Source organism: Panthera pardus, unplaced genomic scaffold (genome assembly GCF_024362965.1).
Source record: "Panthera pardus isolate Hobbes unplaced genomic scaffold, ASM2436296v1 HiC_scaffold_25, whole genome shotgun sequence".
Classification (NCBI taxonomy): domain Eukaryota; kingdom Metazoa; phylum Chordata; class Mammalia; order Carnivora; family Felidae; genus Panthera; species Panthera pardus.
The window spans coordinates 30,734,173-30,753,815 of record NW_026526821.1 but is presented as its reverse complement, the minus strand read 5'-3'; the positions used below and the strand labels follow the sequence as shown (position 1 = coordinate 30,753,815).

General features: G+C 52.5%; 1 protein-coding gene across 4 annotated transcripts in view; it reads right to left on the bottom strand.

Annotated features, from left to right (window-relative positions):
* SMOX (spermine oxidase) overlaps nt 1–19,643 on the bottom strand; it is a 56,928-nt gene that overhangs the window by 17,797 nt on the left and 19,488 nt on the right. For 2 of the 4 annotated variants that reach the window (XM_053890408.1, XM_053890409.1), the window contains exons 2-6: nt 13,577–13,810; nt 10,095–10,321; nt 5,448–5,621; nt 4,526–5,285; nt 3,807–3,967 (exon numbers count right to left, since the gene is read on the bottom strand). In XM_053890408.1, coding sequence (XP_053746383.1) covers nt 3,807–3,967; nt 4,526–5,285; nt 5,448–5,621; nt 10,095–10,321; nt 13,577–13,784 — 1,530 coding nt within the window. In that variant the 5' untranslated portion in view covers nt 13,785–13,810. Of the gene's footprint in view, nt 1–919; nt 1,398–1,847; nt 1,938–3,806; nt 3,968–4,525; nt 5,286–5,447; nt 5,622–10,094; nt 10,322–13,576; nt 13,811–19,643 lie in introns of those variants that run through there. The other 2 variants (XM_053890406.1, XM_053890407.1) reach the window with 2 other exon arrangements.

The window sequence follows — 19,643 nt, the reverse complement described above, 5'->3', positions numbered from 1 at the left end:
CAGAGTTAGGCCGGGGCGGGGGGCGGGGTGCCGAACCTGGATTTTCACAATTTCCTCCACCACCCAAACCCCCCAAGTCTATACAATTCAAACTCCATCATTAGCAATCTGGAGTCAAATCTGTAGTAATAAAATGACTAACTGTTCTTTAAGGTTCTGTGCATGTGTATGTCAACGTAGTTGTGTGTAGCTGTAAGGGTGTGGGGTGCTGTATCTGTGTGGGAGTGAGTTTATGTAGGTGTGTGGATGTGTGGATGTACTGTATGTGCACACAGGTGAGTGTATGCGTGTGTGCACACGTGTGCAAGTGACTGTATGTATATGCAATGTGTGTGTAAAAAAATAGCAGAAAAGACTACTCGCCCCCCCCCCCCCGCCCCCCGTAAGTGATAGGCCCTTGGAATACAGCAGGTGAGAAATACTTAGGTATATCACCAAAAAAAAGTGGCCACCCTATCCACCTTCCCAGAAGTCAACAGCAGCCACCCCAAAGGTCAGACCTAGGGCCCCACAGCCAGGTGACACTGACTGATAATTAATGCATCTGAGGTTGGCATGGAGCCACAACAGATGTCCCCTCCCATGGAACTCACCTTCGCTCCATGTGGCCATGCCACCCAGTAGGGCTCTGAGTAGTCCAGCAAAGGGCCGGTGGGCAGACACAGGCCCATCCTGAAGGAGCTGAGCTGAGTAGTGAGGAGCCCTTATCCCTGAGGGGTCTCGCCGGCAGCAAGGCAAACAACCACAAACAGATTGAGGTGAGGGGAGACCCCTTCCAGTAAGGCAGGCACCCTACCTTCTGGGGGCACAGCCAGGCCACAGCCCTCCCACCATCCCCTCATTCAAAGAGGATATGCTAACAAAAACTACAGACACACACATAAGAGGCTGAGGTAAATGGAAGAGACGAGCTGAGGGGTACGGGAAGGGCAAGCCTCTTTTATTATCCCAAATTGCAAAGTACTGAAGGCACTTACAATAACAAGGCAGGAGGGGAGGGGAGGCACAGGGAGGTCAGAGGTCAGAGGTCAGATCACAGAGGTAAATCAACGGGCCCCACCCTGGTCACCACCCGGCACAGAGAAAAGGAAAAGCTACAGGACCAGATCTGAAGCCAGTCAGGGTGTCTAGCTCTACGAAAGGTACAAATCCATTCTACAGTGGATTAGGAAATTAGGAGCACACGGCAGCAAAGGGCAGGGCTGGCAGTCACGAGTTAGTGGCTCTTTAAGGAACACGCTCAGGAGTGAAGAGGGCCCTCAGGTCCCCTGCTGGAAGAGGTCCTGGTACATCTCGATGAGACGGGCAGCCTCGCGCTGGCCAGAGAGCAGAGCACCATGGGTGGTGGAGTAGTACTTGCGGTGAGTGGCCTCACCCGAGAACAGCACCTGCATGGGCTGGGCCAGGGGATGGGGAAGTGAGGGGGGAAGAGCAAGAAAGGCTAGGAGGCTACCTGTCTGCCCCAGGAACCCCCCCATCCATACTACAAGTCAGAGAGCAGGCACCTGAGATGCAGGTATCGCTGCTTCCACGGGATGAGGAGTTGCCCATCCCACCTGGCCACCTTCCCCTGCTTCTTCCCCAGACATCCAGGTCTCAGTTCTTTCTGCTCTGAGGCTGCTAGGAGTCCCAGATCTGCAGTCTCAGAGGCTCATTGTGCCTCTTACTAGTGAACTCAGGGCAAATGGTTTAACCTTCCTAAGGCTTGATTTTCTCATCTGCAAAATGGGTTTATACCACCTACTTCTGATGGTGGTTGTAGGGATTAATTGAAATAATGTATCTAAAGCACTTAGAACCTGGAAGAACATAAGCACTCAATAAAGTTAGGCGGTAATTTAACAAACCTTTATGGAGCCCCTATTAGGGTCCAGGGACTGTTCTGAGCACTTGGAAGATAAAAGGTGACCGGGCTGCTGCTTTGAGGAGCTTCCTTGCTGGTGGGGAAGCCAGACACGAAACCCAATTACTAAACGGCGTCATGTGTGACTTGATGGGTGTTTGGGCAAGGTGCTGAGAGCCCAGAAAAGAGGCCCCCTGTAAGGGGGATTGCACAAAGCTTCCCAGAGGACAGGACCTTTGGGCTGCTTCTCAGAAGATGCTAGGTAAACAAACAGGCAAAAGACATTTCAAGAAGAAGGAAAAATGAGGGCAAAAATGCACCAAAGCAAGGGAGGGTGAGAATTTTGGTACAGCCGGGGCTCCACCTCAAGAAAGCAAGCTGTGTAGGTAGGGTCCAGGCAAACTACAAGTGCTTGCATTCCAAACTTAAGTTTGGACTCTATCCCACTGCGTCTCAAACTGAATGTGCAAAGGCACCAACTGGGGATCCCGGTAAAATGTAGGTTTTAATTCAACAGGTCTGGGGTGCACTGAGAGTCTGCATTTCTAACACACTTCCACATGATGCTGATGCTGCTGGTCCGCAGACCACTCACTCTGAGAAGTGCAAGCTTTAACCCACCAACAAGGAGCCCACAGAGGTCGTTAAGCCGCAGAGGGGTGGGGGGAGGCTTATCGTGGTAGAAGTAGGCGAGCTGCCTACTCCCACATCCATTCTGCTCTTTCTCCTCGGTAACAAAGCCCTGATTTTTAACTGGATTCATTGCCATCCAGAATAAAAATGACGCATCCCAACCTCTTTAGCAGCTGCTACAGGCATGTGACTAAGTTCTGGCCAATCAGTTTCAAGTGCACTGTGGTTTAGAAGCACTGACTCAGCCCCAGGGGTTCCTCTCTTTTGCCTTGTCTGCCCTGAGAGTGGCAGCCTCACAGCCCTCTAGAACCACAAAGTGGCCTTGAAGACGGAGCCAGGTGCCAATGGTACTGGGTCCTGATACCTACCTCTGGATCTCCCTTTGTGTCTCTGTGTGATAGAAGCAAACTCTGTCTGCTTTAGGCCCCAGTTACTTTCATGTTGTTTTGCTTTTTGCTGGATGCACTAGTCCTAACTTGATGAAGGTGACAAGAGAAGGTATGCTTTTCAGGAGGATGGCGTAGCATCTAAGGGCCTTTTCCTCTCTCCTGCTGAGCACAACCAGGCATGCCCAACACACGCTGGAAATCTTCTTCACCAATTACACCAAAGAATTGTTTTAAATATAATTCTGCTGGGTTTTAACATTTTTTTTTTTTTGTACGTGTCTGCTTGATGGGGGAAACTTGAAGTCCGCTTTATAAAAACAGAAATATATACAATTTTTTCCCTCAGATTTATTATTTTTCTCTATTATTTATTATATAGTTGATATAATTTAGGGGAGGGACAGTACTCTCAACTTTATTTTCTGAAACATATTAGGGGGGAAAAGTAAATAAAACATATTGGGGAAACTTACTTCTACTGAATCAGCGCTGTCCAACAGAACTTTCCATGGTGCTAGAAATGCTCTATAGCTACACAATCCAACAGCCACTAGCCTCACGTGGCTATCAAACTTGAAATGTGGCCAGTGCAACCAAGGAGCTAAATCTTTAAATCTATTCATTTAAATCATAATTAATTTCAACTAAATGTAGCAAATGGCTAGAGCATAACATGAAATGGCTCAGCTTTTACAACCTCAAGAAAGCTTTTAATATCTGTTTGATTCCATTTTTTCTTCCAGATGTGAAGTGCACGTGACCTTGCTTTCTCCTTCATCATCTCCTTCATCACAGGAGCTACACCGTCTGCCTCAGCTTGTCGTCACTCCTCGGCGGAACACCACCCTCCCCCTCCCCCCCCCCAACCAAACCCACACACAAAACCCCTGCCCCCGCCCCCCGCCACCCCCCAGGACCTCCTCACCCTGCACCCCGCTCACCGCCAACTTGGAGCTCTCGGTGTATGGCAGGGGCTTGGCCAGCTTCTCCACATCTGCCCCACTAGATCCCACCTGCGTGTACGAATAGGAGCCTCGGAAGTAGGGGTTGCTGCCCCAGGCCGAGCGCAGGATTCGCCGAGGTTTTGGAATGTTGGGGTTCCCTGTTGGGAAGTCGCAAGAGCCGAGGGGAAGGAAGATGATAAATGGCTGCACACAGAGGACACCCCTGGGCGGACAACTGGCACTCCACCTCCCTGGCTGCAAGGCCAGCCCCCGCCAGCAGGCAGGGGGACGCAGGAAGAGGGGTGGAGAGGCTGGGGGCTCTAGCTGTTGGCCCTTCAGTGCCTCCCTGCGGACCGCCCAGCAAAACAGCTCATCTCTCTGGGTCCCTCGATTTCCTATATGAAAAATGTTCAACTCAAAGGATCTGACAGTGACACACAAATGCATCTCACAGCGGGGCAGTATGGGTAGGAAATGGGCGACCGGAGGTTTGGGGGTGATACCTGAGTTTTTACCATCAGCCCTTAGAAGAAACACAGCACCCACGGTTTTCAGGGTTTCAAGTTCCAAAGCGCGTGCGGAGTGGGGGGAGGGGTGCTCTCCCAGTGGGCACGCCCCTCAGCTGCACCATCTGGGGATGCGGAAGAGCCACCGCAGGCGCAGAAGATGCAGAGGGTGGCAAAGGACCGGGAGGGGGCGGCGGCGCGGGGACACACCTGTGAACTGCCGCAGCATCTCCGTGCAGATCTCGGCCACCGCCTCGTCGTCGCACTTCTCCATGACGAGGGCCTCCTCGCCGCAGATCCAGCCGCTCAGCACGTGGCCGTAGCGCTCGGGCGGGTAGAGGACATCGAAGCCGCAGATCTTGCGGTACCAGAGCTCCGGCGGGTAGGTGAGGGTGCCGCTCTCCGCCTCATCCTCCCACACAAACTGTATGCTGTTGCACTCGGGGCCCCAGAAGGGCTCCTCGAATTCCAGAAAGATCTTGTCGGTGGTGCCGATGCCCAGGCGGTGGATGGCGGCCACCTTCTCGGTGGGCAGGCCCGGCCGGAAGAAGCTGGTGTACTGCCTCTTGAGCACGCCCAGCGACACGGTCACGATCACGTGGTCCGCCGGGATCACCTCGCAGTCCTCACACTCCACCAGCACCGGCCACTGCTCGTCCTCATCCCGCCCATCCCCCCGGGGCTCCTCTCCCCCCTGGCCGCCCTCCCCGGCGTCAAGGTTGTGGTCACCCTCGCCCCAGGGCTCAATCTCAGGGCCCCGGGGGCGGGCCGAGGCCTGGTCCCAGTGCACACAACGGACGGGTTTCCCCAGCTGGATGACGTGGGCGGGGATGCCCTCGGCCAGCAGCTCCACAACCCGAATGAAGCCCGAAGGGATGATATGGTGGGCCCCGGGGATCTCGGTCCACTCCCCAAAGGCACTCAGGGACACATCGTCCATGCTGTGCGAGCTACTCTCACAGCTCTCCACCTGCGGGAAGAGCCAGAGAGGAGCCGGGTGACCACCAGGGCCAGGCAGGGGTCAGAACGGGACCTCAGAGCAGCCCCGCCCTCCTCGGACCCAGATGCCCCAGGATCCGTCTTCTTCCCTCTGGCATCTGTATTCAACAAAGTTCTGAGAGGACAAGGATACCTTCAGGTACTGCTGGATCATGGCGAGTTTCAGGCACTTGGTGGCCTCAGGGTCGTCAGGGTCATCCCTGATGCGGTTGCGCACCTCCTCCCGGGTGAACACCCCCACGCTGTTCTGACTCTCAGCATTGACTGGTTTACCATGCCGGAAGAACTCCTGGGTCAAGTTATAGACCTGCCAGAGAAACCCCAGGAGACTGAAAACACACCTCTCTTCGCACCTCCCTCCATCTCAGACCAAAGGACCCCAGCTCAAAAGTCCCCATGTTCCCGATGCTCCCGGATATGCTGAGCTCATGGCTCCTCATCCTTGGTGAATCAGTGTGGCACTCCGTGCTGCGCTCAGGCTACACCAACAGGGCCAAGGTTCAGGGCTGGCAAGCTGTCCTGGACAGCCAGCCAGCTTACTTGCTTCCAGATCACCATCTAAGGCCCCGTGGGTCTACGAAGGAGGGACGGAGCCCTGGAGGCTCTTCTGCAGGGCCCTTGCTGAAAACAAAGGAACCACCCCCTCAAGGGCGCTATGTGCCCTAGCAGACCACCCACTGCAGAACCTGGGTCTGCACACCTTTCACTTTTCCAAGAACCAAATGCCCAAACCCTCTCCCTGCCACTCCTGCCCAAGCGTATCTGCTTCACCCTCTCCCAGGAGGGCAGTCTGGAACTGCTGCCTGGTCAGTGTTTGGGGGAGAGGGAGCAGGAGGAGCCTTGAAACCTGACCTCCCGGGAGCCCCTCCCTGGCCCTGCGCAGGTCCACACAAAGTGTCCCTTTACTGCAGAACCCAGACATATTTAAGCAAGATGACCATGTTGGGGCAGGGCATGTGGTGGGGAGGGAGGCTCCAGGGTCCCAAGGAATGAAAATACATTTCACAGGCATATTTTGGCAAGAACTCCAAACCATACCTTATCAACAGAAAGCAACAAACAGTCCCTTAGAGCAGGGTCCTATTATGTCCCGTGCCTGCCAGGCACGTAACTCCCACCAAACACTGGGCAGATCTCCCTGAAGAAACTAAGCCAGTCCTGGGCCAGTCATGGCATCCCCAGAGGGCAAGGTCTGAGTCCCAACATTCACTCAACAAACTTTTACGGGGCCGTGCCAAACACAGATTGTAACAGTGAGGAAGACGGACACAGCCCTGAGCCCCTGCCTTCACTCAAACTGGGGAGATCTCATAACTGGGCTGTTTCTACAGGATGCGCTGTGACAGGAAATAACCCTCAGGTTTTGAGATCAACGCAGATGACCTTGGACAGTTGGCAGTGAGAGACAGAGGAAAAGTATTTCAGGAAGAAGGAACAGCATACTCAAAAATGAGGGCGGGGAGAGAGAATGTAAGCGACTCAGTCTTGCTGAAGAGGGCAGCGAGGAAAGAGAAAGTTACAAGATATGATTTTGGAAAGGCAGTCAGGGGTGGGGCATGAATGACTAAGAGTCACGTCAAGGACTCTGGACCCTGGCATCACTGAAGGGCTGTGAGCATGAGCACACGCCCTCTCCCTCCCAGGACACTGGCAACAGGTGGGCTCCTTAGCCAAACATCTATGGCCGGTGCCAATTAGTGGTGTGGTTCCCTTCCTAAAGCGAGTCTGAATTCGGTCAGCACACGTTCACGGGAATCATGTCTGCCCTGTAAATAATCCAGCCCTGGTAGAGGCCCTGAGGCTGCAGGGTAGAGAAAGGAAGGTGACATTACCCATCCCCTACCATTCCACTCGGGGAAAAGCCTCCACATGAGATAGAAACATGAATTAAACATGTCTCTGTAGTATACAGTCTAAAGAAGAAGATGAGTTAACTTGTTCACTTTTCCTCCCTACAGTCACACGATGCTGGGCGTTTGGCCTTAACCGGAGTCCTCAGCAAATTCCTCACCCAGTACCACTGCCAAGGAGTCAGGCTTTCAGTGTGCCTCCTCCTCCCTGGGTTTTCTTCCTTGAGTGATAAGCAACATGGTAGCCAGTCTTTAGCTTATGTCGACCAAAGGCCGGAATGTACAGCTGAGGACAGATACATTTAGTCCACCTAAACACGATTCTTTGTGTCCACCACCAACTGGGACAGCCTGACCTGCACACGGGGTTGTCCTATGGGTACAGTCTTCTGTCCTGGATTAAATTACATCTTCCCAATGTGACCAAGGGAAATGGCACAGGCCTGTAAACAGTTAATAATATTCACCCCAATTCTCATTGAGCACTTTTCCATCAGGATCTCATTTAATCCCCGTGACATTCTGAAGTGGGTTTAACTATGTCTGTTTTACAGGTGAGGAAAGTTAAGACTCAGAGAGCCCCCAACAACTTGCTCAAGGCTACACAGCTAATTAGTAGAACTAATATTTGAATCAAGGTAGTCTTGCTCTAGGGACTAAGCTCTATATGACACAAGTGCACGAATTCACTTATTTGTTAACAAATGTAACAGACTGAAATGAGTAGCCCTTCGAAGTCACCTCTGGAGGGAGGCTGAAGATTTATTGTGAAGTCACCCTCCGGCAGGGCTTCATATGCTTAGAGCATATGTCTTCAGAATGGCCTCCAGCTTGGTTAGGAACCACACACAAATAAATAGATCACTTTCCTCAGGGTTAACACCTTCTCCTGCCAACCCGAAGCATCACCCCTCAGACTGATAACCCATTTTATCCATGCTACTCTCCACAAGTCACACTCTTCGTTTCAAAAGTCAAACCCACAAGCGGAAACTGATGATGATCTACTTTTAAGTTTATATAAGAGAATAAGTAAGTCATGGACCCTGAAAAGTCATTCTCAAGAGGCATCCATGCTGAAAGCACTCACAATAACCTGGATTTCAGGACGTGACTAATTCCCAGTAGACCAGGAAGGTCTACTTTGAAGAATACTAGTTCTTATCTGCTTGCTAACAATTCAGTCTCCTAGCACATGAGTAAGAACATACAGTACCATGGGATTGCATATAACATACCTTGTGGGTGTACACATATAAGTCACAGCATGCCTGCCCTCCACTGAACAAGGACCATCCCCAAAGCAAGAGTCACTTCTCCTTTTCCATACCCAAGAGCCAGAAGATGTACAATAGGTGCTTTTTGGCCAACTTACTGACCCGGAGTGAAGGGTCATTATACTACAAATGACAAGCAATCAGAAGGCAAGACCTACATGCTACCTTGCGTGTTAAGTGCAGTTCGCAGCACCACTGAAAGATACTAAAAATATGAACATTTTTTTTTTTTTGAGAGAGATAGAGAGTACACAAGTGAGTGAGGGGCAGAGAGAGAGAGAGAGAGAGAGAATCCTGAGGCAAGGCTCAAGCTCACCTGTGGCAGGGCTCAAGCTTACCCAATATGGGGCTTGAACTCATAAACCGTGAGACCATGACCTGAGGGAAAGTCGGATGCTTAACTGACTGAGCCACCCAGGCACCTCCATGAACAGTTTTTTAAAAACCCGAACAAGACAAGGATGCATGTCATTGCCACTTCTATCCAACACTGTACTGGAGATGCTATCCAGTGCAATACAGCAAGAAAAGAAATAAGTAGTCTTAGGCTGTGCTGTCCAATACAGTAGCCACTAGACATTTGTGGCAATTTAAAATTAAGTTAATTAGCTCCTCAGTTTTACTGCTACATTTCAAGAGCTCAAAAGTCACATGTAGCTAGCAATTACCCTACTGGACAGTGCAGGTCTAAAACATCTCCATTATTGCAGAAAGTTCTACTGCACAATGCTGGTGTGAGGATTAGAAAGAAAGAAAAAATTCTCATTTTTTGGTATAGTATTATATACATAAAATTCTAAAATATTATTAGAATATAAATTAAAATAATATCTTAATAGAAGGAAAAAATTCTCGTGTTTTGGTATAGTATTATATACATAAAATTCTAAAATACTATTAGAATATAAATTAAAATAACATGTTAATAGAAAGAAAAAATTCTCATGTTTTGGTATAGTATTATATACATAAAATTCTAAAATATTATTAGAATATAAATTAAAATAATATGTTAATAGATATAATATTAGCATTAAAATAATACTTCATCAAGATAGCTAAAATCAACATGTAATATAATCAGTTATAGTTCTATACATTGGGAAAAAATTGAAAATAAAGGGGTTTTTTTGTTTGTTTTTTTAAGTTTATTTATTTATTTTAAAAGAGAGAAAGAGTGCAAGTGGGGCAAGGGCAGAGAGAGTCCCAAGCAGGCTCCGTACTGTGGGGCTCAAACTGATGAACCGTGAGAGCACGGCCTGAGCTGAAGCTGGACACTTAACCGTCTGAGCCACCCAGGTGCCCCAGAAAATAAAGTTTTAAAAAATTACAACTTAAAAGAGTATCCAAAAGCAACAACAACAACAATCACTACCCAAGTACCCAGTAATAAATCTAATAAAAGGTGCTTAAGGCTTTTCTGAAGACATATGTAATCATCTGTATCAGTGACTTCTTACCTCGTACTTCTCCACCCCTCACCTTCATCCTGTCCTCAAATTGTCCTGCTTTTCCAAATACGGGGCCCAGAGAGTGTGCAAAGACATAACCAGGATCATAGAAGACCCCAGCAGGCACTCAACTCCCCCCACACTGCCGGCGTGCTCCCCGCCTCCCACACCCAAGGGTCCAGCTGCCCTGCTAACACCTCACCTCGTTGTATAAATCACTGAATTCCTCAACCACGTCCTTGGGGATCCTGTGGCCACGGTTGGTGAGGTAGCAGGCCACGCCATTCTTGGAGTAGAGGCTGATACGGCCCACGCTGCGCTCCCCATCAGTTGTCTCTTCCAGAAGGCCATTGGCTTCTGCTAGATGATAGATGGGATTCCCATGGGAGCCATGGATCCAGGTGGCTCCCAACTCAAAGGTGGCGTGTCCTGACGGTGACAACAACAGGCCCTTAGAGGGGCAGGGACTTCTTCACAGAGGGCCAGAACACTGCCTCAGCCTTCTTCCTCCAAGAGGATACTTCCATCCCCTCAACAGAGCAGGAAGGGGAATTAGGCCCCTATCTGGCAACCAACCAAAGTCTTCAGTGAAAAGCTCCCAGGGGAAACTACATGTGGCACAAAATGGATTCCACTTTACAGCTGAGATAACTGCCACCCTGAATGCTTTTGTGATTTGCCCCCAGAGTCGCTTCACTGGACTAGTTACAAGGCTCTGCTTTTCCATCCCACCTTTGTCTAACACAACACCAGACACTGAGCCCTCCTTTTTCATTGATGGCTCTCCCTCAGGAGATACTGTGTGGGCAGCTGAGGGTACAGTGGTCCCAGTGAGGGGAGAGAGGTTACCTGAGGTCCTCTGGCCCAAGGTCCTCATCTGACCTTACCCCAATTCCTCAACATTCTCCAATGGTCCCGGAGTCTAAGCCCCGATCCCAGACAAAAAGTGGCCCCCCTCCCAGCTCAGTCTGAGGCAGAGGAGGGAGGGCAAACATTCCAGGTTGGAAGACTCCTCCTGAAGGCAGTCTCAAATAGACTTCCAGAGAAAACTAAACTCTGTCTTCCTAAGGCAGAAAAACCTTAGGTGGCAGAACCCCAGGAGTCTGTCTAGGGCAGGGGGCAACTCCTGGACCCAAGTTGGGACAGGGCTAGAGCTGGTGCTGGTCCTACCATCCCATCCAGAGCCAAGGTACCAGATGCTCTGAGGAAAGCTGCCTCTGTGCCTGGGCCTCAGTTTCCTCTTCCGATGCTGTAGGGATGGTGGCACATTGTCTCCTTCCCTGCCTAGTTCCCAAGGAAGTTGAAGCAAAGCAAGGGGAAGAGAGAGGAACATTTTTTTGGTGTTTTGTTTTGTTTTGGAGGGCTGAGTCAAGATATCATGTGCAGTTAAGTTTTTTGCTGAGACAGTCACAATAATCCCTCCTCTGTCCTTGTACACATAGCCCTTTGCAACGTGACCTTGCCAGTCCTCCCATCAGGAGGTAGAGTCCATTTCCCTACCCCTTGCATCGGGGCTGGCCCTGTGACTTGCTTTGATTAACAGAATGCAGTGAAAGTGATGTCTGCGGCTTCCGAGCCCAGGCCTCAAGAGATCTTGTGGCTTCCACTTTCACACTCTTAGAATGTGACCACCATGGAGAGGTTTACCCTGTTGGAGACATGTGGCCCAGCCAAAAAGCCAGTGCCAACCACCAGACAAATGGGTAAGGCAGTCATAAACAAACCAGCCCCGGTCAAGCCACCGGATGACTGCAGGCGAGTGGGAGATTCCAGGCAAGACCAGTGAAAGAACCACCTGCCTGAGTCCTGCCCAAATTCCCGACCCACTGAATTTAAGTAAATAAAATGGTACTGCTGTAAACCACTACATTTTGGGGTGATCTGTTATGCAGCAATAGTTATCTGATATGCCATAACAGACAACAATCACCCCTCACCCCATTCTTTTTTTGTGCATCCCCTCTCCTGGCTGTTTCTAATTAAACCACTAGTTACTAAAAATAGCCCTGTATATATGTATGTGCCAAACAGCAGGCAAGAGAACAAAACGGTCAACCTCGTGCTACCGCCAGTGAGACAGAATTTCCTGAGGTCTCTGGGAGAAGATGCAGGAACGTGTATGTCCCTTTGTCCAGAAGGTGGGCAGATGGGATGGCACCAAAAAACTAAAAACCCAGTGCCCTGCTTCCAGTGGGTTCCTAGTGGGCATTGAGAGTATTTATTACTAATCCTCCTTTAATTCCTCAGGCTTGGGGTTCCCCAAAGTGTCTTGCCTGGTTTGAGCTCCCAAGAGAGGAAGAGACCTCGGGGAGGGGCCTGGACCCTCCCCAGGGCACGCAGGGAGCTCCAAACCACACAGTCACTGGGCAGTGACATCCAGGCGTGGGACAGCACCCTTCCTGGACGGACATTTGGCAAAAGCAGGAATGAGGTGAGGAGCTTGAGGTCGGCAGCAAACTCAGCACCCCACCCCTATTCCCCAGGCTCTGCAACAGGGGGGGTGGGCAGGCCCTGGTCGAGAGATATTTCCTGCCCTCGCCTGCCTGCCCCTCTATGACTGCGATCCTTGTGACACCCCTGCATCAAAGGGCACCAGCACCATCCAGTGTCCCTGGGGCTTCTGGCCCTCGACGTCTGCCCCGACCACTGAGATTCAGAGCCACCACCTCACATCGTAGCAGGTCCGCCCCTGGTTTCAGCCCCGTATGTCTGCACACACAACACACACAAATTCGCCCTCCCGAGGACATGCTCTCCCCGCTCCTGGCGGAGTCTGCCTTGATCACATACATCACTCCACGCGTATGGCCCCTTCTGCTACCTGCCCAACTCTCCCCATCACCTGAAGTCTGCCCAAGGTCCCCCAAGTCAGGAAGGCCCCCACCGCCAACAGGTCACCAGATCACGCTTCTTCGCAGCTTCCCGCACCCCATCTCTTCACCCTGCCGCCTGTTCCATGCGTGGCATGTCTCAGCTGTCAGCTACCCCTGAGACTAGGCCATTTGTCCTCATCTTCTGTTTCTGCATCATACACTGAATGTCTTATCAAGACTCAGGAACCACAATGGGAGCTGCCCCTTCCCTACCCACTCGGTCTCTCATTGGTCAGACCCCTGGCTGGGAAGTGCTGACCTCCAGCTGCATTTCAGGCAATTCCCCCACCCCTGGTAAAATCTGCCCAGTCCTGGGGAAAGTCTCTTACCTGGAGGCTTTTTCCAGAGGCCTCATTACTCTGTAACCTGGACAGATCATCTTCCCAGGCAATGCTAAGATCTGCCCATCACCCACAAGGAGGCCCCAAGTCCCAACCACTCTGCTGCCCTGAGCTCCTACTGTCCCAAGACTAGCTCTCAGTCATGATATGTTAATTCACACTCAAGAGGTAATGACTAATAAGAACTTACAGAATTACTCTTCTTGTGAAGCAGAAACTGGTCCACCCACTGCCGAGACACTGGCCTGGGTGTCCTTTCCTTCCTAAACACTTGAACTCTAGGTCATGTTCCAAACACGAAGGCCAGAGCCCCATCTTGCCCACCTCAGAGGGTTGCTCAGAGGGCAAAGGAAGCTTCTGGCAAAGGCCCACTTATCCCAGGGAAAAACCAAAATAATGAGATTTGAGGCAGGGCCAGAGCACTGAAGGATAAAAGGTGACCTTGGCGTGGGTGGAGGGGGGAAACTTACCGATTTTCACGCTCTGCACGCGGCCTCCGATGCAGGTGGAAGCCTCGAGCACAGTGACATCCGTGAAGCCCTGCTCCAGAAGTGCTTTGGCCGCAGCCAGGCCAGCCAAGCCAGCGCCGATCACCACCACGCGAGGCTGTCCCCTTCTCCGTAGGCCACGACTGAGAGGGTCATTCGCACTGTCGCCACTGGATTCACAACTTTGCATACCGTCCGCACTGGCCTCCTAGGAACCTGCAGGGGGCAGGGGTGTCACAGCTTACCTGCTCTGCCTTCACTTCCCACCTGTCCCATGGGACACTCATGAGCTCTGCCCTCAAGGGGGCGGGGGAGGGGGGGGACCTCCTTGAGCCCTCCTGCTCTTCCGGAGACCTGGACAAGAGGAGCCATCTCCAAAGGATGTGGCAAGGAGGAGGACAGACAGAGGGAAGGAGAGAGGTAGAAAATATGCACTGTGGGCCCCCGCCGGCAAGCAGGACTGCTGGGAAACCACCCTAAGCCCCTGGGATCCGTCAATCCCACCCCCAACCTGGTAGGCACACTGCCTATTCCCCAAGGCTGAGACTAGAGCCAGCCAGGAAGGTGATGACCCAAAAAGACCAAATTCAAGAGAAACTATTGACACTGCTGACCCTGAACAAGCTCGCTCTGACACGGCTGCTGTGGTCCAGCTCACACCAATCCCAGATGCCCACACAGACGACAGGATGCTCACACGGACCCCAGGATACTCACACAGACCGCAGGATGCTCACACAGACCCCAAGATGCTCACACAGACCGCAGGACACTTGCACACACAGCGCTGGACCCTCTACTTTCCCTCCCGTGCGTGGCTCTTCCCTGGCATTCTTTCTCCTTTGCCCCTTCTCTCCTCCTCTAGCTTTCTGTTAGTCTTTCACAGCGTGAATGAAGTGGCAATTTGGTGGGCAGGACATAGTCCCGCCCTCCCCCCAGAAAGTGCCACGAGGCCGGTATCGGACGAGCCTCTGCTATTCCGGGTAGTTCTCTGGTTGTTTTCCCCCAGCCACCCAGCCCCTCAGTCACCGCAAAGCAGCAAGGAGCCCAGGAAACGGTGGACTGTGAGGACCCATGGCACCAGAGGCCAGACATCAAATTGACAGTTACACTAAGCCAGCTTGTTCAGAGACGCCAGACCAGGGAGCTGATGGCTAGGCAGCCAAGGGGGGTCCCTGAATCGCCCCAGTGCTGGGAGAGGCTACCGCCTATTCCCAGAGTGACCACGAGGGCCCCAAGGTGCCTGTGGGCCATCCCAAGGGGCCGCTCGGCTCTCATCCTGTCTCTGTTCCCTCCCTGACCCAAGCAACTTCGATTCCAGTTGTCTTTGCTGAGGGTTCAGTGGTAGAACCTACTAACAACAGGGGAGGAAGGGTGTCTGGAAGGTGGCTGCTGGGCAGTGCAGCAGACAGGGGACATAAAACAACTGTCTCCCCTACCTAACAAAGCTCAGTATAACCCTTCCAATGACACAGCAGCCCCACCCCCCAGAATACGCCCAAGAGAAGCAGGACATAGTCCACCAAACACACATGCTAAGGAATGTTCATAGCAGCTTTATTTATAAGAGCCAAAACAACAGAAGCAACCACGGGAGAATGGATAAATCTACTGCACTATGTGCAGCATTTTCATGCATATTCTTCAACAATAAACAGAACCAGGGGGAAGAATAACTGAAAACAGTCAGGAGGGAACTTTCTGGGGTGGAAGGAATATATATCTTGATCTGAACGGTGGCCACACAGTATACATACAAAGATCCACCGACCTGGACAGGTAGGATTTGTGTCATTTTTATATGTATGTGTGTGTACCTCAGTAACCATTCAGATATTCATTCCTGGCAAGGAAGGCAGGCAGGCAGGCAGGCAGAGAGGAAGGAAGGAAGGGATGAAGGAAGGAAGGAAGGAGAGAAAGAAAGAGAGAGAGAAGAAGAAGAAAAGGAAGAAAGGAAGGGAGGGAGGGAGGAAAGGGAGAGAGAGAAAGAAAGAGTGGGAGGGAGGAAGGAAGGGTAGAAGGCAGGAGAGAGTAAGAGACAAGACAGAAAAAGAGACAGAGAAATTAAAAGAAAGAAAAAGAAAGAGGGAGGAACAGAGAGAAGGAGGAAAGAAAGGAAGGGAAAAAGGGAGGGAGAGAGGGAGGAAGGAGAGAGAAAGAGACGAGAAAGAAACAGAGAGAAAGAAAGAGGAAGGAAAGAAAGAGAAAGAGACAGAGAAAGAGAAAAAAAGAAAGAGGGAGGGAAGAAAGAGAAAGAAGGAGGGAGGAAAGAGAAAGAGACAGGAGAGAGAAAGAGAAAGAAAAAGAAAGAGGGAGGGAGGAAGGAAAGAGAATGAGAGATAAAGAAAGAGAGGGAGAGAAGAAGAGAAAAAGGGAGGGAGGGAGGCAGGGAGGGAGAGGAAGGAAGGAAGAAGGAAGGAAGGAGCGAGCAAGCTACATACTGACTTCTTACATCTGGTCTGATCATTAAAGCTTCCCCCACCTTGAATGGCGCCCCTCAACATCTCTTTATCATAGGCTTAGCAAAAGGGTCTTTTTCTAAATACTCTGGGGCTGTTCCTCATGCCTCCCGCCACCCACTCCGCCGGCAGACGCCATACTTGGGCACCTGGGCTTGGACGGGCCTGTCCCCCCACTCCTGCCCCCAAATTCCAGGCAAACCCCCAGACCCAGGCCGACCTCCTGGGTGCCCGGGCAGTTCCCTAGACGGCCGGAAGGTGGCGCCCGCGGCCCAGAGCCCTCCGAGGCCGAGTCTCCGCTGGAGGCCGGGGCTCCCCGCCCCCTTCCAGGAGAAGGCGGTGCGGCTCCGCCTTTCCTCCTCCCTGCAGCTCCGTTCCCTCTCCTATCCTTCCCCGCTCCCTCCAGCGAGGTTCCTTTGGGCGTCTGGGAGCACGGGGTCGGGCGGCCTGGGTCCTTTCCTCCCAGCGCCCTGCCACCCTCCCCGCCCCCAGGTTCTCCTTCCGGTGGACTAAATTTAGAGGGGAGGGTGTGGCTGCCTGCACCCGGCGGCCAGGGCGGCCAGCGGGAGGAAGGGTCGCCGAGACGACGCGGGGTGGCGTCACGTTGGTAAACACACTGGGTGCTCGGAGCTGCCGCTGCCGCTGACGCCACCTGCCAGGCACCCCGCGATGCGACGTGGCGCTGCCGCCCGCCCCGCCCGCGTGCCTCACCCCCAGGACTGGGGGGGGCCCTGCCGGCGTGCTGGTGTCCTGGCTCCATCAGCAACCCCGCCGGGGCCACCCTCCAAAACCGCCTTGGTTATACAGTAAAGGGGGAGGGGGGGGGGGGGGGAACCGCCGCAGTTCTCAAACCTGACTGGTGCAACCCCTTCTTGAAAATTTCCTGCGGGCTCCAGGTGTGACTGGGATAAAACTGGGAGGGACCCACTCCCCTCTGAAGTCTCCTCACAAAACCTCTAGTTCCCGTGGGGCACCCCGTCTGGAAACCGGGGTCTAGTGAAGCTGGAAGCTATGGGGAAAGGATACTTGGGGCGCAGCGCCTCCCCAGCCGGCTACCTGAACTTCTGGCTACCCTCAGAAGTGGCCAGCTGGTCCTCACTACATTGTTGTGACAGTCGAATAAGGCCTTATGCGGATGTGGCAAGACGGACAATATTTTCAAGAGCCTCAAGTGTGAAAATCATTTGTAAAGTTCTATAACTAAATTCTGAGCAGAGAGCCTTGGGACGGGGGCTCAGAAATGCCCCGTGGGGAACGCAGGTGGGCAGTTGCCTTTAAGATGAACACAGAAAGGACCCTGAGTTCCCAATGTATCAGAGACCTTGCACTCAAACAGCACAGGGGTGAAAGTAGGTAATGAGCAAGGGCCATGTGGGTCACCTGCACCCATGACCTCCTCCCCCCCCCCCAAGGAATCCCACAGGCCAGTTCCTTCCACGGGTCAGAGAAGCCTTACACAGGGCCCACAGAAGGCAGAGAGCTGAGAAAGCTGCCCCATGGCCCCCCATATGGACACACGGAGCCAACACACCCTGGAGTCCAAACTGAAAGGGACAGAGAAAATCATGTGTAGGAATGCCTACTCCGTGCCAGGCCCTCAGCGAAACGCTGAACTGGGCCTTCCAGTGCTGTTATCTCCAGCCAGGGTGGAGAGGAGAGGGTGAGAAGCAACTTGTTTTCTGTTGATTTGTGGCATCTTTTCCTTTCAGCTTTTTTTTTTTTTTTTTTAATTTTATGAGAAACCGGCTTATTGAGGAAGAAGAATCAGTTCATGCTCCTCGGTGCCTGCCTGTCCTTCTCTCGCCTTTGGGAAATAAATAAATAAATAACATCCTCCTTGATCTGTATGCACAGGAGAAACAGAACACCCTGTACTTTTTGAGCAGATAAAGGAGAGAAGAAAAAAGTGCTGGCTCAGCCAGGCGGGGGGGGGGGGGGGGGACAGGGAGGGGGAGGGGGAGGAGGGAGGCACAGGGCAATGGACACTTGTCTTCTTGCTCCTGCTTCCATGGAAAAATGAGGGTGGGAGCCTGGGGCTCCCATGTGCCCAAAGAGGCCAAGCCTGGTAGCTTCAAGAAATCAGGCCAGCCATGGCATGAGTATCCCACCCCCACTCTAGATGCCCCACTGCCTCCCCCCGAACCTCTGCTCTGGCCTGCCAGCCAACACCTCCCCCTGCTGCCCACTGCCCTGACTGAACCTGCCCAAGAAGCCAGTCTGGAAAGAAGGCAGCAGCAGAAGAGAGGAAAAGAGGGAAGAAAGGCCCCATCCCTTTGGCAGGGTCACCCAAAAAAGAAGGATGAAGATGAGAAAGCGAGGCGACAGAAATGGGTGTTGGCGTTGTCACTTTCCCACCCCACCTTCTCTCAACATCCCCACCAGTTGCATCATCACCTTCAAATTTACCCTCCGAGAAGCGCCTCCAATTGCCAAATACCAGAGACGTACTTTAGTCCTGGCCTCCGACTGCTGACCCCCTCTTGGAAATGCCCAGTACTGAGCAGGGGGCACCAGGCATCTTCTTGTGCTTCCCCATCATGATTAAAACCACAGGACTGCCAAGCGGTCCCAAGGCTCAAAGCTGAATGCATCCTCACAGGAAGACCTGCCCTTATCCATCAGGTCAAGCCATGTCAACCCCCCAGAATCACTGTCGCCTCTCCCCTCAATTTCCCCCCACACACCCCTGCCTCCTCCATCTGAACTGTACCCCTAGAGAATTGCTGGGCCTGCCCCAAGTCACGCCCAGGCCTCTCATAGACCAGGAACGTAACCCAGCAATTCACTGAGCTAACCGTGTACCAGGCATAGGGAAGGCCTCGGCATATCGGCCCTTTGCCCTCTGGACTCAGCTGACCTTTCTGGCTTCAATTCTCACTCAGATGCCCCCAAACATACACACACACACACACACACACACACACACACACCCCAACTTCACTAAAGTCTTGGGATCCCCGGCACTGCCCACTGAAGGCCTCATAGGAAATATCCCTCTCTCACACATGTCACAGAAGCCAGCTCTGGATTCTCTTGACACGCACACCCTTGTACGGAGTATTGGTTATGCAGCTGTGTGACTGCATGGCTGTATGTTGTTGGACCCACCAGCAAGGCCTGCTCCCACTGACCTTTCTTGAAGCACCCTGGAAAGGGGAGTTCCTTCCACTGGCTGGGCTCTGCAGTGATCCCCCACGTCCCCACCCCCGTCCTTCTTCCGTTCCCCGAGCATGGACATCTCACCCCAAGAAATCCTATTGTCTGTTATTCCGTAATGAGGCTGCAGCCCCACAGTCACGGAGCAGGGCGTGGTCCCAGGCTACACTGGGTGACTCTCCCCGGCCCCCAAGCCCTGGGAGTGAACTGCAAGGAAGGGTCAGTAGCCCAGTTCACTGCAGGGCGCCCCTTCCGCCTCAGGCTGGAGTGCACTTCAGCTCACTTCAATCGGCAGGTCACTTCCCTCCCCAACAGCAGCCACTATAACAAAATACCTGCTGCCACAAAGGGCCAACTTCCCAGGTGCCCCACCCCCTCCCAAAGTCAGCCTTCACAAGAAACAAAAAAACTCTACCCATCCTTGGCTCCCCTCT